At 40.0% G+C, this 17,523-nt stretch overlaps 2 protein-coding genes across 2 annotated transcripts; both read right to left on the reverse strand.

The window, feature by feature from the left end:
• Window positions 1-465: 465 nt before the first annotated feature.
• Window positions 466-11,639, reverse strand: LOC117540035 (four and a half LIM domains protein 1-like). Its single transcript, XM_034206451.1, has 6 exons — window positions 11,462-11,639; window positions 2,617-2,796; window positions 2,345-2,519; window positions 1,985-2,154; window positions 1,713-1,899; window positions 466-1,347 (listed from the first exon to the last, which is right to left on the reverse strand). The coding sequence occupies exons 2-6, from the start codon at window positions 2,770-2,772 to the stop codon at window positions 1,196-1,198; spliced, it is 840 nt and encodes a 279-aa protein (XP_034062342.1). The 5' UTR covers window positions 2,773-2,796; window positions 11,462-11,639; the 3' UTR covers window positions 466-1,195.
• Window positions 11,640-13,174: 1,535 nt separating this feature from the next.
• LOC117540050 (PHD finger protein Alfin1-like) lies at window positions 13,175-17,120 on the reverse strand. The gene is made up of 5 exons (XM_034206471.1): window positions 17,083-17,120; window positions 16,883-16,988; window positions 14,515-14,620; window positions 13,631-13,689; window positions 13,175-13,299 (listed from the first exon to the last, which is right to left on the reverse strand). Exons 1-5 carry the CDS (start codon window positions 17,106-17,108, stop codon window positions 13,207-13,209), a joined length of 390 nt encoding a protein of 129 aa, XP_034062362.1. The 5' UTR covers window positions 17,109-17,120; the 3' UTR covers window positions 13,175-13,206.
• Window positions 17,121-17,523: the final 403 nt, after the last annotated feature.

Here is a 17,523-nt window from a genome sequence, read left to right on the forward strand (position 1 = left end):
TGGGCTCCTGAGGCACTGCACGGATTATGTTGAAAGTATGTGATGTCTCCAAACGCTGAGACTTTACTCTGGTTGTGTCTTCCTTATTGTTGATACACAGAGGAGTTTTCTTTGTTTCGGGTGCAGCCGGCAATCTAGATTCTCCTCCTTTACTGCTTTCACATTCCCAGACTATGTGTAAGAAAAATCTAATTTGTTCAGATTTGGCAGAAAGAGCAGAAGAGTTGGCAACAGCTTAAGTATTTCCTCTGGTTTTCTATATGTTGAAATGAAATCAGTTTGGCTTTGTGGAATAGAGGAAAATATTAATTGTTGTTTGCGCAGAGGTCAAATCGTATATAACTATATACAGTTATCCTATAAATGGATATTTGAGATTGGCATAAAAGTCCTTTCATCTTTATCTTGAGTACATTAGTTGTAACATGGTCATCCTGGCAAAATAATGTGTGAAATGTTTAGCGGTTTGTTGTAGAGTTTTTTTAGAAAGTTTATTTCATTTTAGCAACATAACAAGGCATACAATTAGAATATATGTTCCAATTTCATACTTATATTTCCTCTTTCCTTGAAGGGAGAATAGTTAGAAAAGTGCATACACGTTTATTTTATTCAAACACACAATAAGCATAGCAATGCATTGTAAATGAGCAATTACAAATATAGAAATTATTTTTGATTATTTAAAACCACTTTGATCATAGGAAAATATCACATTTTTGACATTATCAAAAGCAGGTGTTTTTGTGCTTAAAAAATATGAAGAATACATTAAAAAAGCTTTAAAAATCACGTTACCATCTAGCTTTATGCTAATAGGCTAGCATACACTGTGTTGAGGGAACATACACAAGTTCAACCATCAGCTTAGATAAAAAACTAAACATATTTCTTAAGACCGGCAGACTCAAATACAGCATCATGAGATCTACTTTGAAGATCTCAGGTAAGTTAGGAATGTATCTGCTGCTAATTTACTTTAGCTGCAGGTGGCTAATCATGTATTAGCATGCAGCAAACAATCAACAATGGATACAAATCACAATTTGTCCCAACGTTTCTGTCATAATCTGCCAAAAGGTCACTTTAATAATAAACATAATATTGAAATGGGGACTCTGGCCTTAATGTAAAAATAAAGAAATATAAAAGGACTTAATAAACCACGGTTAGACAAAGACAGCGTTCTCCAGCTCTACTTTTCGCTGCAGTCGGCGCAGAGGATGTCTCCCCCCTTGGCCACGAAGCGCTTGTTGGACAGACTGAGGGAGCACCTCTTACAGTTGAAGCAGTATTCGTGCCAGGAGCTGCCCTCGTAGTTCACCACGTTCACTCCTTTACCAAACCCTGAGAGAGGGGACAGTCAGAGATTAGTACAACCATAGAATATTATTATGCATCTCTGGCAACAAAGGTTTTTCGTTTGGTCTAAAGTACCAATGAACATGATATCTTAGGAAAATATCTTAGGTCATATCTTCAAACGTCTAGTTGGACTAAAGGATTACATTATAAAATGTTGAAGGTCATAGGTCCTCTTAAACACAACATGTATTATGGCCATAATTTAAGATTTTAAAGAATAAAATGATGGCTTTTCGGAAAGACATGGATGTAACCTGAAACATGACTGGTTGTCGGAGGCATACAAGCTGTAATCGTAGTTCATCTATATTTTATTTAACTGAAACATAATCCTCAGTTTCAGTCACCTGTGATGGGGTTTTGGCAGCCGCTGCATTTCTTTGCCACGGAGGTCTTGTAGCAGTCCACACAGAACACCTGGTCCTGGTGGTTGGTGAAACTGGTCCCTGCTAGGGGCTTGGAGCAGGAGCTGCACACGAAACAGTGGCTGTGCCACGGCTGGTCCTGGTAGTTCACTCCTCCAGAGGTTATAGCCTGGAGACGGAGGAAAGAGAAGTGCTACATGTATGAATAGTGAACGTTAATGTTTGTATTTTGTTTTTAAGAGTAATAGTAAAACCTTTTTGCAGCAGACGCAGTGTTTGGCAAACTTCTTGTCATGGCAGGGGCTGCAGTAAACGTCAGTTCCCTTGGAGAGGAAACTTAGCGATCCTATTGGTCGTTTACAGTTGAAACAGGTGAAACACTCATCGTGCCATGAGTTCCCTTTGTACTCCACGCTCTCTGTGCCTGCAGGAGATCACAGAAGAGTGAGTGCTAATGCAGAGAAACAGGTAGTAAGAAAGTACCTTCACTGCAGTAAGAAAAGGGATATCAGTACAGGATTCTTTCCGTTAAAATGTAGTTTTTTTACAGTTTATTAATGGCCAGTGACCCAAAAATTCTCCCACACAGTATTCTGAATTTATCAACGTCTTACCGGGCAGTAAGGCTTTATAGCAGCCGTGGCAGCGTGGCGCGTCCTCTCTGGAGCAGCACTTCCCGCACATGATGCGGTCGTCTTTAGTGCTGAAGGGCTCCTTGGCCAGAGGCTTGTAACACTTAGCACAGCGGAAACACTCCTCATGCCAGTACCGGCCCTTATGGCTGAGCTCCTGATGGAGGAAGGAAGGTTGATGAGATGTTTGTGGAGGGTGAGAAAAGGCAGGGCTGATGTTCACGCATAGAACACCCCAAACTGATAACACACACCTTTGATTCCACAGGGATGGGTCGACGGCACTCGGCGCAGGAGTTGGCGCAGAACTTGGTGTGGCAGCGGATGCACACCGGCCGGCCCTCGTTGCGGACGAACCTCTTCCCCCCGAGGTCCTCCCGACAGTAGAAACAGTTTGAGCTCTCTGCCATCGTCACTCCGGGGGAGACTCACAACTACAATACACCAAGAAGAGAGGGAAGGTCAAATACAGCTTACCATAAAGTCCTCATGAGAAATCAAGTTAGAAATAATGACATTTTATAGCTGTACTTTTTCAAGCTTGATTTCTCAAATTAACCGTTACATCTTTCTCACAACCTAGTAGCCAAATTGAAAAAACGCTACTTAAAAGCACCACAAAGGGGCGCTGTTGGTACACTTATATGGGCTGAAGGGAAAGCAATAGGTTTCCAAAGAATTGATATTAATTGCATGCTAATGAGATGATTTAATTTCAGTCTCTGACACAAGAAATCTGCACCACTGAATATTGGTTTTGTGTAAAAGAACATCCACCAGGTGTACATGTCTGTGATTCTGTGTGTAATTATGTGCAAAGCAGTAACACAAGAGTGTGTATGTACTCTGTGAGATATGGTCCTCCTCATACATATTTGCTCTGCCTTATAATACAAATAAAATGGGCAATAAAGCTCGATAGCTGATTTGAGAGGCAGACATAAAACCAACAACACAAGCTTGAATCCTGCAATCGAATGATCAAATAAAAAATCCTATTTCATGTTTTGCATTTGACAAACATACCTGTAAAAGCAACAGACAAATTGTTAAGTGTATTACAATAACACTTGAGTATTTTCCTTTTTATGCTTTTGACTTTATTTTAATATTAGAGATTATTATTTTTTATTTGATTGTCAGCTCAACCTAAACAAGATTTTACATTCAAATGCTGATTAGGCAATACTGTAAGAGTATATGTAAAACTGTAGCATTTTTGCATAATGAGCTCTTTTGATTCTAAACATTTGTACTCACTTGTAATGCAGTATGTTTGTACGCAGTGCCATTGTTAGTTTTGCTCAAATGAAGGATCTGAATATAAATTGTTCCTAAGTCATTTAATTATAACTCTCCTCAGCATCTTTATGTAACTGATTTCTCACACAAGATAAAAATCAGCGTCCCTAAAATACAACACTCATTAACTTCCTAAACATAGAACCAAAATCACCACGTTGATCACCAAAACAGCTTTGATTGCAGGGTTTGGATTCCAAATTGTAAATAAAACATGATGGCAAAATCACGACGACACAAACACACAGAAACGTGGAGAGAGAGATGGCTGTGTGTGTTCACTCTGTTATTTCCCACATCAAGTTCATGCTGGCTGACCGCAAGGAATTCTCCTAAACTGTGTGTGTGTGTGTGTGTGTGTGTGTGTGTGTGTGTGTGTGTGTGTGTGTGTGTGTGTGTGTGTGTCCGCATTGTGAGGTGTACACATGAAGGAATGCCTGGTATGACAAATGTGGTGAGATCTTGGACGTTGACAACTCCTTGACAGAACCTACATGCGCACACACTTCTTACACGGACCACTCCCTAGCAGACCAAGGAAACCACAAACTATAGCGTTCACCTCCGGGTTGGAGCAGCATGTCGGCTCACATTCAGGAGGAAGTTCTGGTTTTGGCACAGGACCAACGTTACCACAAGTTTAGGCTGCGTTCACCGGCGGTCAAATTACCACGTTTTCTTGTGACTTTTCTTAAACTATCAGCAAAGATCACAGATGGGTGATTCTTATTTAAAGGGGGAAGCTAACAGATAAGAGTTTGAAGATGCTTAATAGTGGTCTTCATCGGTCACAGGTGGAGAGAGGCAGTTGTAGTTCATGTAAAATGATCGATGCGTCAAATATTTGCACTTGAGCTGAGTCTTTTTGTTTATAAATATAGAAAGCGTATATAAAGGCTATACGTTAAAAATAGTTTGGGTTTAAGTGAAGATGTGGGTCGAGTGAAATGAAGAGTCATGACCTTCATGTGTGCACCAGCAGTCTCTCCTTTTTTGGACTCTACCAACTATTATACAACAAACTGTATGTTGTGGCCAACATTCACTGTCTGAGAGCTCTTTTTCCAGTTTTGTAGTATCATTAAAAACAAATGACTGGACATGGATCACTTATGGAAAAAGATAAAAATACAGTAAATCATTTATAATAGGACTAAACCAGACATGCTAGCAAACCAACACACTCTAACCAGGGTCAATAAATGTGTTTTAATTCAACCATTTTAAGGATATATATTTCAAATGTATATGCCAGAATTGTATTCAGTACTTAAACTGTGATACTTAAACTCTCCAACCCAATCAAATAACTTTAACAGATAATATGCAAATAGCATTTTAATTTAGTATATAGCATATAGCAAGAGTCATAACCAGTCAGACTGCTGTTTGACAGAGAAATGTGGCTGAGGTTAAAGGTGCTACTTTTAATAATGTTGATCAAATAACTTCCTTTGTGTTCCTGTCTCCTCAACAGATAATAATACATGTACAAAGTGACCCCATGTGGAGTGGACATACATCTTCCTTTCAGTAACCTGCTAATTCATAACTTATTAAAAGAAAAAACCAGCAGCAGGATTATTTGTTAACTGGGAGAGGCTACTCATACATCTTCTCTAGAGGACAGCGAGACAAAGACAGGTATTTACCTGTTATCTTATATTTCCTGCCTCTCCCTAAACAAACAAGAATTCATGTATAATTGTAGTTCCTTGTCTTTTTAGAAACTGCACTGGCAAACATGGTGGAGATCCTGAATCCACGGCTAGATGAAGCAACATGTAGCTCTAGGGCTGTGGAGCTGGCAATAATAAAGCTTGGCTACCAGCATCGTGAATACCTTATCTGATGAGAGGCTAACAATGGCTGACAGGAAGTGAGCCAGTATCCACAGGTTTGGAGGAAAATAAATCCGGTTTCACTGACGTCAGGCGTCTCTGAGGACACTGTTGCTGCATGTCTTTAATTTGTTTCCCTGCCATAAATATTCTCGCTGTGTCACGGCACAACAGCACATATATTATGTTCTTGTATCCTAGCTGCAAATGCAAAACACAGTTTGATCCCTATGGAAGCAGTTAAGGTGAATTCCGCAGACCTTTATATATATTTCTATCTTCAGAAATGTTCTGCTTTTGGCAATTGGTCCGAGGTTGTATTGTACCTCCCCACTTTATTCCCCCGACTTGATTTGGTGTCACAAAAATTGACGGATGTATATCGTTGAGATCCAAATGTAAGTCAAGTTCGACTGATGGATCGAGTTTGAGCAAGAGAGCCTGGAAGCTAGAGGTTGGGAAGTGGGGCCTGATGTGGGGGACCAGTTAGTATATACAAGTATATTGTCTTTTACAAATTCACTTCACTTAAGGAACTTAAAAAAGGCATTATTTGTGGCGAATACTTTATTATATAGTATGTGTTTGCCTAGAGGTATGCAGTCTGCAGTCACATGATTTAAAAGACTTTAAATACAAAGGGTCATTTAGTTTTGAAATCTTATTACTTCTGCTCTCCACTTCTGTTAAAGTTTCAGACACCTCAACAATTGCAGCAGCATGTGGAGGTCTGTGGTGTAAAAATAAAACAGAGAGGTGACATCATGCCTTGTGAAAAAAAGAGGACACATACACACATTTTGAACACATGGTGCTGAGAAAAAGACAAAGAAGTGAAGTTAAACAGATAGAGCTAGAGACTGTCTGGGGCTAGACAAACTAATATAAAACGGTGTGTATTTATTCGACTGTCTTCTTGTACCCACCATCTGTGTATGTCCATACACGTGTGTGTGAGTTGGCATGAGCTTATCGCTAAAGAATGTAGCGGAAAACTGAGAAACAGGAAGTCTCCATCAGACGGCTAAGGTGGCACAATTCAGCCACACACACACACACACACACACACAATGAGCTCTCCACTGTAGTGGCTAATAACTGTGTTTACATTAACATCTGATTAACGCCACACGTACAATAAACCTTGTTTATTTGACATAACTTCAGTGTGTGCTGCAGGTGTGACCTCTTCTTCTATGCAGACTTGTCCTTTGAAAACTCTTTAATCATTGACCTGTGTGGCAGCCGGTAGAGCATTCCTCCTAATGGGACTTCCTGATGCTCTAAAAATAGATTAAAGGCTGGAATGTACAACATATTCCTCTTAAACATATCTTCATCCTTAGCTGTGTTTATGATTATAAATTCCTCTTTAAATTGTATGCTTTTCCTCTACAATTGTTTGATTTGTAGATGTATGTTTTAAATTAATTAATAAATGTGTTGGTTATTACTGGTCATTGTCTAAATGTCAAGTTGTTGTCGTTGGGAAAGAAAGGACCTTTAAGTGGTGCAAGTCTAAAGTTTTGTGGTTGCTACTTATTGAATGATTGTGTTAAGACATCTTGTTGCTTTAAAGGCTTGTACTTGTAATCTACCCAGGACATGAGCTGTACGCTTTTATCCCAACACATTTGAGGCTGATTCATTTTCTGTCCATTGGCTTATCGATGTTGTAGCTCAAAAGTATATTAACTATTTTGTGCACCTTCAAATTAGCCTAAAACTGATCAAATCATCAGCTGATTAAATAGTATTTTCTTGTTTTTCAGAATGGGCAGCAGGAAGCGGTTAACTAAATTAAGAAGTCTGCAGCGATGTTCCTCTATATTACAATCCATTGTAGGAGACAAGGAGATACATCAACGTCTGAATCAACAAAAGCCTCAAAAGACCAGAATGCATTGCATTACTAAAACCCGTGAGTAAGATAATGCTGCCCTCATTCACAGTTTAACTAGTCTGCCGTGTGTCCATTATAGAGTATATTTCTATATCTGCTACCAGAGACAGAATCCAACCCTTTTCTCTCCCCCTTTCCTGTCTACCTTGAGCTATACTCACATAAAGGCAAAAAATACCAAGATCTATTAATATATCTTAAAATGTGGCTTAAAACTGGATACAATTTGTTTTTATGCTTTTGTTAGACAACCTCAATGCTGACCTTGCCATTACAGACGACCAAATGAAACCGATCATTTCCAGGAAAAAATGATCTGGGTTCGAAACTGGTTAGAAACATTTGGGATAATGAAACAAAATACATTACATAAACTAATCGTTTTCAGACCTTTTTATGCAGAAATGTTACATATTATATATTTTAAAGATCACTGTATCTCCCGATCATGGTCCAACTGCAGAACTGTTGCACTGAGAACATTCCCACCCTGATTCCAGTCATACCATCTCAAAAATAAATATACAATATCAGAATTTGAAACTCTACATCAGTCTACAAAGAAAGATAATGTTTTCTTTGGCTCCGATGGGGCACATTCCAGACGGTGGAATAAAGCCGATACAACAAATCTGAGTCGTGTAGAGCGAGGTCGAAGAAACCCCACATGTCCCAGTACTGCAGGACGGACATGATGGTTTTTACCAGAAGCTGCTGTTAGCTGCCTTTCTAACTTTGTCTGTTCTGTTTCCCTCTCTCTGCATCAGTGACACACTCCTTCTGTTTCTCGTCTCATTCAGTAACTGAGATGTCTTTCAGAACAGAGCAGCTGAGAAACCCTTCAGCAGCAGCAATGTATGACCAATTACCATTTCCGTGAATATCTATGACATTTGATGTGTGCAAGGGAAATCCCCCACATTGGCACCAAATCAGTCCTGTTGGAGCACTACTAAATGTCCAATGTATAACGGGACATTTAAGCCCTCAGTGCTGCCTTAAGGGCTTGTTTGCTTCCAAAATATCCCTTTATAAATCTCCAGCCATTTTGTAACCATTCTCCCAGATTGAAACCTCGACATAAATGACCACACCAAAGCCGTACTTTACGAGAACCATTTATGCCAAACATGACGATTTCTGTCTAAAAATAATATATAAAATATAACCCTCCCTTCAGGGGACCAAACATTAGATCATTTACCCTCAGTTTAACTGTTAGACCACAGGGCTGAATGAGCTCACAGATGGGTGCCAAATTAAGGGAAAAACCAACATAATTAAGTTTCTTAGTAAAGTGTTGGAGTATACAGACAACTATTTTTAAAAGCCTCTTTAACTCAACTAAAGAGATGTAACGTCACTCAAGATTTTACCATATTTGGTGTCTTAGAAAGTGCTGATGACAAGAAACATCGCTAAAAGGACGCCCAACAGCCAAATCGACCTATTAGGCAAATTGAATAAGGTCAGGCGAAGAGAACACAAGAGCCCTGTTTAATATTTGACAGCCAGCCTACACTTTCACACCGCATCTGTATCCCAAAATGCAACATCCTTCCTGATCTTTTTTAATGCTCAGCTGCAACAATACATACAGTTCAGTCTTTCTTTGTTCCTTCTTTTTTTACCATGTACCTTTTAAACTCCCAACTTTTGCTGAATTATCTGGTCTCATTGGTAAATCCAAATGTTCTTCCTGCCAGTTAAGTCTTGGCTACCTTCCCTGTCATCTTTAGAAACCGATATCATACAGACCCTGACAATTTGAAAAATTGTTGCCCCCAATTTACATTTCCTGCCTTAAATTCCTTAGAAATAACAGTTGCAATTCAGGTACTCAGTGAAGACCATAAGGTATCAAATCCTCACAACTTGAGTCCAATATGGAAACGTCTGTGTAAAATAAGTTACATCATTATTTTAAATCATTTTAACAGTTTTTTGTGAGAGTTAGATCATCATGTGCATGAAATATGAAGCTACAATCAGAAGCTAAAGACTGGGAACAATGGGAAACAGCTTGCTTTGCTCTGTAATAAATATAAGATAAGATAACGAAACACTGAAGCTCACTCATTTACATGTTTTATCTTGTTTGCTTACGCCATTGAAAAACCAAAGTGTACAAACTAAAAGTTATGATCCTACCAGTTGCAACAAGACTTCAAGAAGTCACTCCTGCAGGCCAAGAAAACGTGTTTTCACACTTTGTTTATTGGGACGGATTTATCTATTCTAATGAAACGGGTTATAAACGGGTATAAAACGGGTTATAAACGGGTATAACGGGTTAATTGTAAATGAGGTTTGTTGACAAATAAAGAACCTTGAACCTTGAGACAGAGCCTGTGTCTTCCTGCTTACAATATGTATGCTAAGCTAAGCTACCAAACTATTAATTTAAATCTTAAACATATCTAATATGTAGCCATTTAATTGATGTTGCACCTGCCGTCCCCTTTACTCTTAGACATCCTTGATGTCTTTGACGGCACAAGAACATGTTACTAGCTTTGCCTCCTTCCTTTTACATATTATAAAGAAACACAATGCCTTTTCGTCCTTCTATTTCACAACCACTGATTAAAATCAGCAAACCCAAACATATCACAACAGGTTTGAATTGCCACCGGTTAAAGATAACACACTGCCAAGTTTCTAAGTCAGTCAAAATCTATTTCACCATCATGTTGTCAGTTTGTCAGATTATTAAAACTGCAGATATCCATTAAAAACTCTACTAAAAAATGTTTAGTTGACCATTGGGGATCGATAACAAATGTTTTAAAAACATGTCCGAATCCCATTTACATTATATCTTATTAAAGTCACAACAGGCGAAACACAACAGGGAGTTCCTATGACATAAATTCAGACAAATGCATAAAGTTTTACGAGCCAGTGATGTATTTTATGGGACTGAGCTCATGGTAATTTCTTTAACATGCAGGCACCAGCTTTCAATCAGTAAAAACTCCCTATGGCTTTTGTCTGTGAGTGTGTGTGTCTGTGAGTGTGTGAGGCAGCAAAAGGTCAGTCCCACAAATGGTTCTTGGCTTACTTACTGTCTGAGTTAGTTTTTGCGCATGCTGTTCAGAATGACTGTACCTCCAAATCACAGTAGGAATCTGCAACATTTAGTCGCCTATACATTAAAAAAGTTTACTTCAGTTGCAACATCTGTGACATGAGATTTCCTTCTGAAAAGTTAGAGGAACATCTCTCCTTCCTCCTTCAGTCTTGTTTTTTCAATCCAACAGATGCATTCTTTTTGTATATAAATCTATGAATAAGCAGGTGTTTCTTCCTATTTGTAAAGGTTATGTTGCATAATCTGCTCTGTAACTCCCTGCATGAAAGGGAGAAAGAGTTCAGTTGCACATCTGGATCCTGAACTTGCCTCACAAGAGCTTGCAATATAATGATAACTGGTGGAACCAACACTGGAGCCATATGCATCACTTACATGTATATAAACGCACACACATACAGGACAATGAAAATAGCAGTACAGGCATTTTAATTGACCTCTGATGCATTTTTGAGCCTCAGCGGTTCCATCACTGGGTGAAAAAAAGGAGAATTCCTAACTGGAAACAGATTTCAGGAGCAGCCCAGGCTTCCATAAGTCAGCATGTAACTGTAGCTCTCACATACACATGTACAGAGACAGCCAACGCCCCAGACAGACTTTAAGACTTGTTTCCTCTCCGGATATCAAAACGCTGCTTTGCAAGTGTAATGTGTATGAAATGACAAGATGTGAGACAGAGGAAGAGAGTTGCATGCTACTGAGTCCTGACTGTACATTTGTTAGTTGGACATACTGTAAAGGTGATTACAATCAATGGTCACATATTTACAGTGGGCTAATAGAATATATAAGTGAGACTAGTGCAACAGTTTCATCAAGCGTAATAAAACCTGCGCGTGCAAATTATTAAAAACAGTCCTGCATGAAGTTATTTCTGTAAAAACAAGTTTTAAAAAATAAAGTAAACAGACAGTGTACAGTAAAAAAGTAACAGCGGTGCTTATCAGCCAGCTTACCGGGTTCAGGGTGATGACTGCGGGGCTCTGGAAGCAGACAGCGGGACGCTTCAACGAGACCCTCACACGTTTTTAAGTACTGCCATCTGCATCAAGCGCGACACAAGAATCAGCACTCAGACCGGAAATAACAGGTTGTACCTTGAAAATAAAAGAGTAACTACGGTGTTCTAGCGGAGTGAATACATTTTCAAAATAAAGGTTGAGATTATGTTGAAACCAAGCGGCAAACTCTGGGGAACAACAGGTGTTGTGTCACATTATGCCTCCCCGTCATGAAATGCCCCCCTTGTCACGGGAACGCGCATTTCTAAATTACACGTTTACACCTCTAAATGACACGTTTACACCATAGGTTTACACCTTAAAACGATGTTTAAAACGAAAAGTAAACGTTCAGGGTTTTTATTAATGGTAATTTTCAGACTGTGAGTTGTTTAGTGGTAGCTCATAGTCTTGATTCTTCTGGTTTAACTTTTCGCTCCGTATTTGAGGTGTCGAAATTCATTCGTCACTTCCTTTTCAGTTTTTGTTTTTTTAAATCTTTTTTTTATCATTATTGTTACGTCCTGTCTGTATAAACGTGCTTTAAAATGTATTGTTTAATTTTACTTCAAGTAGGGAATGAGTCCTTACCCCAAGTGAAGGAGTTAAAGTATCTCGGGGTCTTGTTCTCGAGTGAGGGAACAATGGAGCGTGAGATGGGCCGGAGAATCGGAGCAGCGGGAGCGGTACTGCAGTCGCTTTACCGCACCGTTGTGACGAAAAGGGAGCTGAGCCAGAAGGCAAAGCTCTCTGTCTACCGGGCCATTTTCGTTCCTACCCTCACCTATGGTCATGAAGGATGGGTCATGACCGAAAGAACGAGATCGCGGATACAAGCGGCCGAGATGGGTTTTATCCGCAGGGTGGCTGGTGTCTCCCTTAGGGATAAGGTGAGAAGTTCGGTCATCAGGGAGGGACTCGGAGTTGAGCCGCTCCTCCTTCGCGTCGAAAGGAGCCAGTTGAGGTGGTTCGGGCACCTAGTTAGGATGCCACCTGGGCGCCTCCCTAGGGAGGTGTTCCAGGCACGTCCAGCTGGGAAGAGACCAAGGGGTAGACCTAGGACCAGGTGGAGGGATTATATCTCTTCGCTGGCCTGGGAGCGCCTTGGGATCCCCCAGTCAGAGCTGGTTGATGTCGCCAGGGAAAATAAAGTTTGGGGCTCTCTGCTGGAACTGCTACCCCCGCGACCCGACCACGGATAAGCGGGAGAAGATGGATGGATGGATGGATGGAATTTTACATAGTTGTCATCTAATAATCAAAATATATGTTTACAAATGTTACATAGTCTTTGTCAGCATATTATTATACGCTATGCATACAAAATAAAAGTGTGACATTCATGAAACTTGCTCTATATATTGGTACCAGTCCTAGAATCATACCCTGAATAATGCTTGAGGGTGGGATTAATAGAAACCCCTTTGGGGGGGGGGGGGGGGGGGGGGGGGCATTTTATGACAGGCCTGTCCATCACAATATGCCCCCCCTTGCTATCTTACAAAATAAAAGTGTGACATTCATGAAACTTGCTCCATGTATTGGTACCAGTCCTAGAACCATACCCTGAAAAATGCTTGAGGGTGGGATTCATAGAAACCTCTTTTGGGGGGGGGGGCATTTTATGACAGGCCTGGCCATCACAATAGTTGCATTGGTTGAAATGATAGTGGACAGTTAATGATGGTTCCTTCGGGGCATTATGTGCATCCAGGGCACAAGTACGGTTGATCCACTGGAGGCCTTTGTACACATTGGTGGTGGTACCACTGCTGACAAATGTCACAGCAAATCTGAGAAAACAATAAATACTTGTCATGTAAGGTATGCATTATGGGATTTTTTTATGATAATAGAATATCTCTAATGTATTTCCCACTAACATTCTAACCATTCCTTCAATTATCGAAATCTTTAAAAAAAAAACATAAATGTTGTGTTATGAGAAAGAAAGAAATGTTCAACAAAAATGTATGGAAAAACAAGCAAAACATTCATCCTTTATCAGTTAATGCTGAATATGCCAAATATATTAGCAATTACCAACGCAAATGTTATGTTGATAAAGTCTGGAAACATATTTCTGCTAATTTTCTTTATTTGTAATGTGCAATAGGAAATTACCCAATGTTCTTCATCCTGCTCCTCCATCCCGCAGTAAAAGCAAAGCCTGCTTAGATCATCTGTTGAGACAAAACGTAATCAATATCTTCAGATAAACCACATTGCAGATTTGGGGTCAAGGTGACCCATTCCAATTTTTGACTAAAAGGTCAATTATATAAGGACACATTTGTTGTGGTCTTTTATTATTTTGTGTGAAGAAAAGGCAAAACACACACAAACACATAGATTTTCTAAATTATTAAATCTGAGCACAGAGGAGCCATCTGCTCCTTCTTTCACTCTCTCCTTACCCTCTGTAGAATGGGAACCTGCACAATGTCATTACAAAACATCCAAAAACTTCTTTCGCACTGTACGCATCAATTTAAGTTTGGTTCTCATGGTTCTTTTGTTGTTCATCACATGTATTAGCTTTACAGCTTTGATTATAATAAGTTCAAGGTCAAAATTAACTGAGGATATCAGTTAAAAGTAATACACATCAACGAGCACATTGAAAGGAGAAAGATGGGGAAATCTCACATCTTAAATAAACCGCAGAATTGAAAGGGTGTGTTAGAGTGTGACGTGTGTAACCTATATGAAATTGCAGTTGAAGATGCCTGCCTGCGATGCTTCATATGTTATCTGTTTGGAGTTGAGATACACAATATACTGTATGTAGTGACTATTTACCCTAATCTATACTTAAGCTACTGTGTTGCTTTTAAAACCCTGATAATGTCCCTGGTCAACAGTACCAATGGTCCAAGCAGTGATACAATACAACAATTTGCATGGCACATTATTAATATACTAGGTTATTGATGCATACTTATGAGATACAATTAATAAAAGTAACTACATGAAGTCATTGACAATGTTGAGAAAAGGTAACAAACCAGATTCTCTGAGGAGAGAAGTAGCAATGTCCAGCCTCAGCTCGTGCACTGCCTTCTGGGAGCTTTCAAACTCAATTGCCTCCCCCAGTAAAATCTTCTCTGCAAACTGAAGAGAACCTTGATTAGTATATGGACTGCATGGTCTATGATTTTACCCTCAAATGGAATACAGACAAATGACCCAACAGATTTAAAGAATGACATGTTGTATATGTGTAGTTTGACACAATTCAATAAATCTTTGATCAAGATGTATAAAAGCAAGTCAAGATATTCAGTCTAATGCTACGGTGGCCCTGAAGTGCAAGACACCACAGCATTTCAGAAAACACTACAGCATTTCACAAAACGCCACAGCATTTCAGAAAACACAACAGCATTTCACAACACACCACAGCATTTCACAAAACGCCACAGAATTTCACAAAACACAACAGCATTTCACAACACACCACAGCATTTCACAAAACGCCACAGCATTTCAGAAACACAACAGCATTTCACAACACACCACAGCATTTCAGAAACACAACAGCATTTCACAACACACCACAGCATTTCAGAAAACACCACAGCAGTTCACATTGGACGGAAAGGGTATTCCTTTTAGGGAAAACACTTCTTGTTTGTGATTGGACAGAGCCAGCCAGAGAAGCACTGCTGTGATTGGTTGTTTTTGCTGCCAGTCAAGAAATGACGCTTCGTGATTGGTCAACACCCGACACGAAATATGTCCCAACACATTAGACGTTAGCACACACTCAGAGCTCACAGCTCCTCATATCTGTTCAGAAACTGGACACAAGTTAAACAAGTACAAACCACAGACTGTCTGTGTCATGGCGAATACAGTCGCTGCTTTATTTATGTCTGTATGACGTTGTTGTGAGTGTGGACGGAGCAGCAACAGGTTAGTTTAGCCTGATGGGTCCGATTCCATTCAGAAAATACGCATTTTAAAAGCTTTTCGCCTGCCGTCTTATCTGCAGACTTGTCAAAGCGTTAATTCATGGTTTTTACTAACCGTTATCAGTATGTAGTTACTTCGGCATCACTTTGAAACGTGTATTACAATTAAATCACGGTCAAATATGTTCATTTTGTTGTAGTTGGTATCTCCCATAGTATTTACATGGAGATACGCCCCGCCCCTCTCCAGCGCCTCTTGTTTGAATGACAGGAGCAAACACAGCTGACAGCCGCGGTGAAACTCGAGCGATTAGAGCGATGCGAATATTGTGTGGTCTACCATAGTATTTACATGGAGATAAGCCCCTTAAAAACCATGAATTAATAAAGCATTCATTCTGTGTTTACTCCTGTCATTCAAACAAGACGCTGGAGAGGGGGCGGGCCGTATCTCCATGTAAATCCTATCGGAATCGGATCGATCAGACTAACTAACCTGTTGCTGTTCCGTCCACACTCACAACAACGTCATACAGACATAAATAAAGCAGCGACTGTATTCGAAATGACAGACAGTCTGTGTTTTGTATATGTTTAACTTTTGTCCAGTTTCTGAACAGATTCTTTCACACACAGTGACGTCACAGCTACCCACAATGCAACGCGCGCCATATATTTTTTTATAAAGACGCCATTTTTCTGGAGGTGCAAAAATCCTGGAGATGCTAATATAAACAGCTAGCTAATGTAGCCAGGCAGAGCGCACTCGTTTTTTTCTTCTGAATTAACGACCGAAGAAATCGCTGCATGTCTTCGGATTACATCTCTGGACTTGAGGGATGTGCTCTAGGTCGTTACCAGCGTAAACTAGAGCTGTGTGGGTTGTTGGATGTACAATGTATGGAATTACGACCCTCAAAAGTGGCCTTCGGTCGATTTTGGCAGCATCTACGTCTATCTTCTAGAAACACCAGGTGAATACCTCACTTGTCACAATAATATTATCATGCCAATGCATATATGTGGTATTTTAGAGTTGACTATATTGATTAAGGCAATCGACTGTGATATTCTGTATGCACCTCGTGTGAAATGGTTGATACCGGAAGTACGGTGTCGCCCTCGGCCCAAAACCCGTATGTGTGTGTGAAAGAATATGAGGAGCTGTGAGCTCTGAGTGTGTGCTAACAGCTAACGGCTCGGCTGATGTGTTGGGCCAATCACGCAGCGTCATTTCTTGACTGGCAGCAAAAACAACCAATCACAGCAGTGCTTCTATGGCTGGCTCTGTCCAATCACAAACAAGAAGTGTTCTCCCTAAGGAATACCCTTTCCGTCCAATGTGAAATGCTGTGGTGTTTTCTGAAATGCTGTGGTGTCTTGCACTTCAGGGCCACCGTAAATTGCTACTGAATTTGAGTTTGAGAGTAATGTTTGGCTAAATGCATTTCACACTCACTTTTAAGGCCAGGACACCACAGGATGTGCTGTCTTGTTGGCGATTATGGGGGAGGGTGCTGCATGTCCACCTTGACACCTTGCAGCCTTTCATCCTCATAAAGGCTCTACAGTATGTAGATAGTACATGTGTCAAGATGCAGCACATCATTGTCAAAAAACTCATACAACACTGGAACTAGTACACTGTATCAAATATACCTTGTAGACTGTAGGCACACCCTCATTTTGCCTTTCCCTTCTCCAAATGGATCCAAGAAGAGGGTTTTCTTCTCATGGGGGTACATTACCTTTTATTATTCACATGGAAACACAACATGCATTAGGCAGGAACATACATTACGCAGGTACGATGTAGGGTATTGTTTAGATGTTATCAATAATAAGTGACAGCATGTATGTGTGGCCCGGTTATCTTGCAAATTACTAATTATATATGGTGTATACAGCACTATAGATACAGATTGGAGCTTAAAATATGCTCCTATTCTCACCACCAACATCCAGTGATGGTTCTCGTTCACAATTCCCACGATGACTGTGTGCCATTGGATCAACCTGAGAGTAGTTGCAAAAGTATTACATTCCTGTTGAAAAATGCACATTTGCAACATTTACAAATGCAAAGTCATTCCAATCATG

This window comes from Gymnodraco acuticeps, unplaced genomic scaffold (assembly GCF_902827175.1).
Source record: "Gymnodraco acuticeps unplaced genomic scaffold, fGymAcu1.1, whole genome shotgun sequence".
In the NCBI taxonomy this organism is placed as follows: Eukaryota; Metazoa; Chordata; class Actinopteri; order Perciformes; family Bathydraconidae; genus Gymnodraco; species Gymnodraco acuticeps.

Coding starts and splice junctions, on each gene's coding strand:
- LOC117540035 (XM_034206451.1), bottom strand. CDS start 2,772: ATGGCAGAGAGCTCAAACTGTTTCTACTGTCGGGAGGACCTCGGGGGG. Junction 1,900..1,984: donor ACTGCGTCTGCTGCAAAAAG/GTTTTACTATTA, acceptor CTCCGTCTCCAG/GCTATAACCTCTGGAGGAGT. Junction 1,348..1,712: donor CTGCCAAAACCCCATCACAG/GTGACTGAAACT, acceptor CCCCTCTCTCAG/GGTTTGGTAAAGGAGTGAAC.
- LOC117540050 (XM_034206471.1), bottom strand. CDS start 17,108: ATGAGGGTGTGCCTACAGTCTACAAG. Junction 14,621..16,882: donor GTGGTGTCCTGGCCTTAAAA/GTGAGTGTGAAA, acceptor GGTTCTCTTCAG/TTTGCAGAGAAGATTTTACT. Junction 13,300..13,630: donor AGCAGGATGAAGAACATTGG/GTAATTTCCTAT, acceptor TTGTTTTCTCAG/ATTTGCTGTGACATTTGTCA.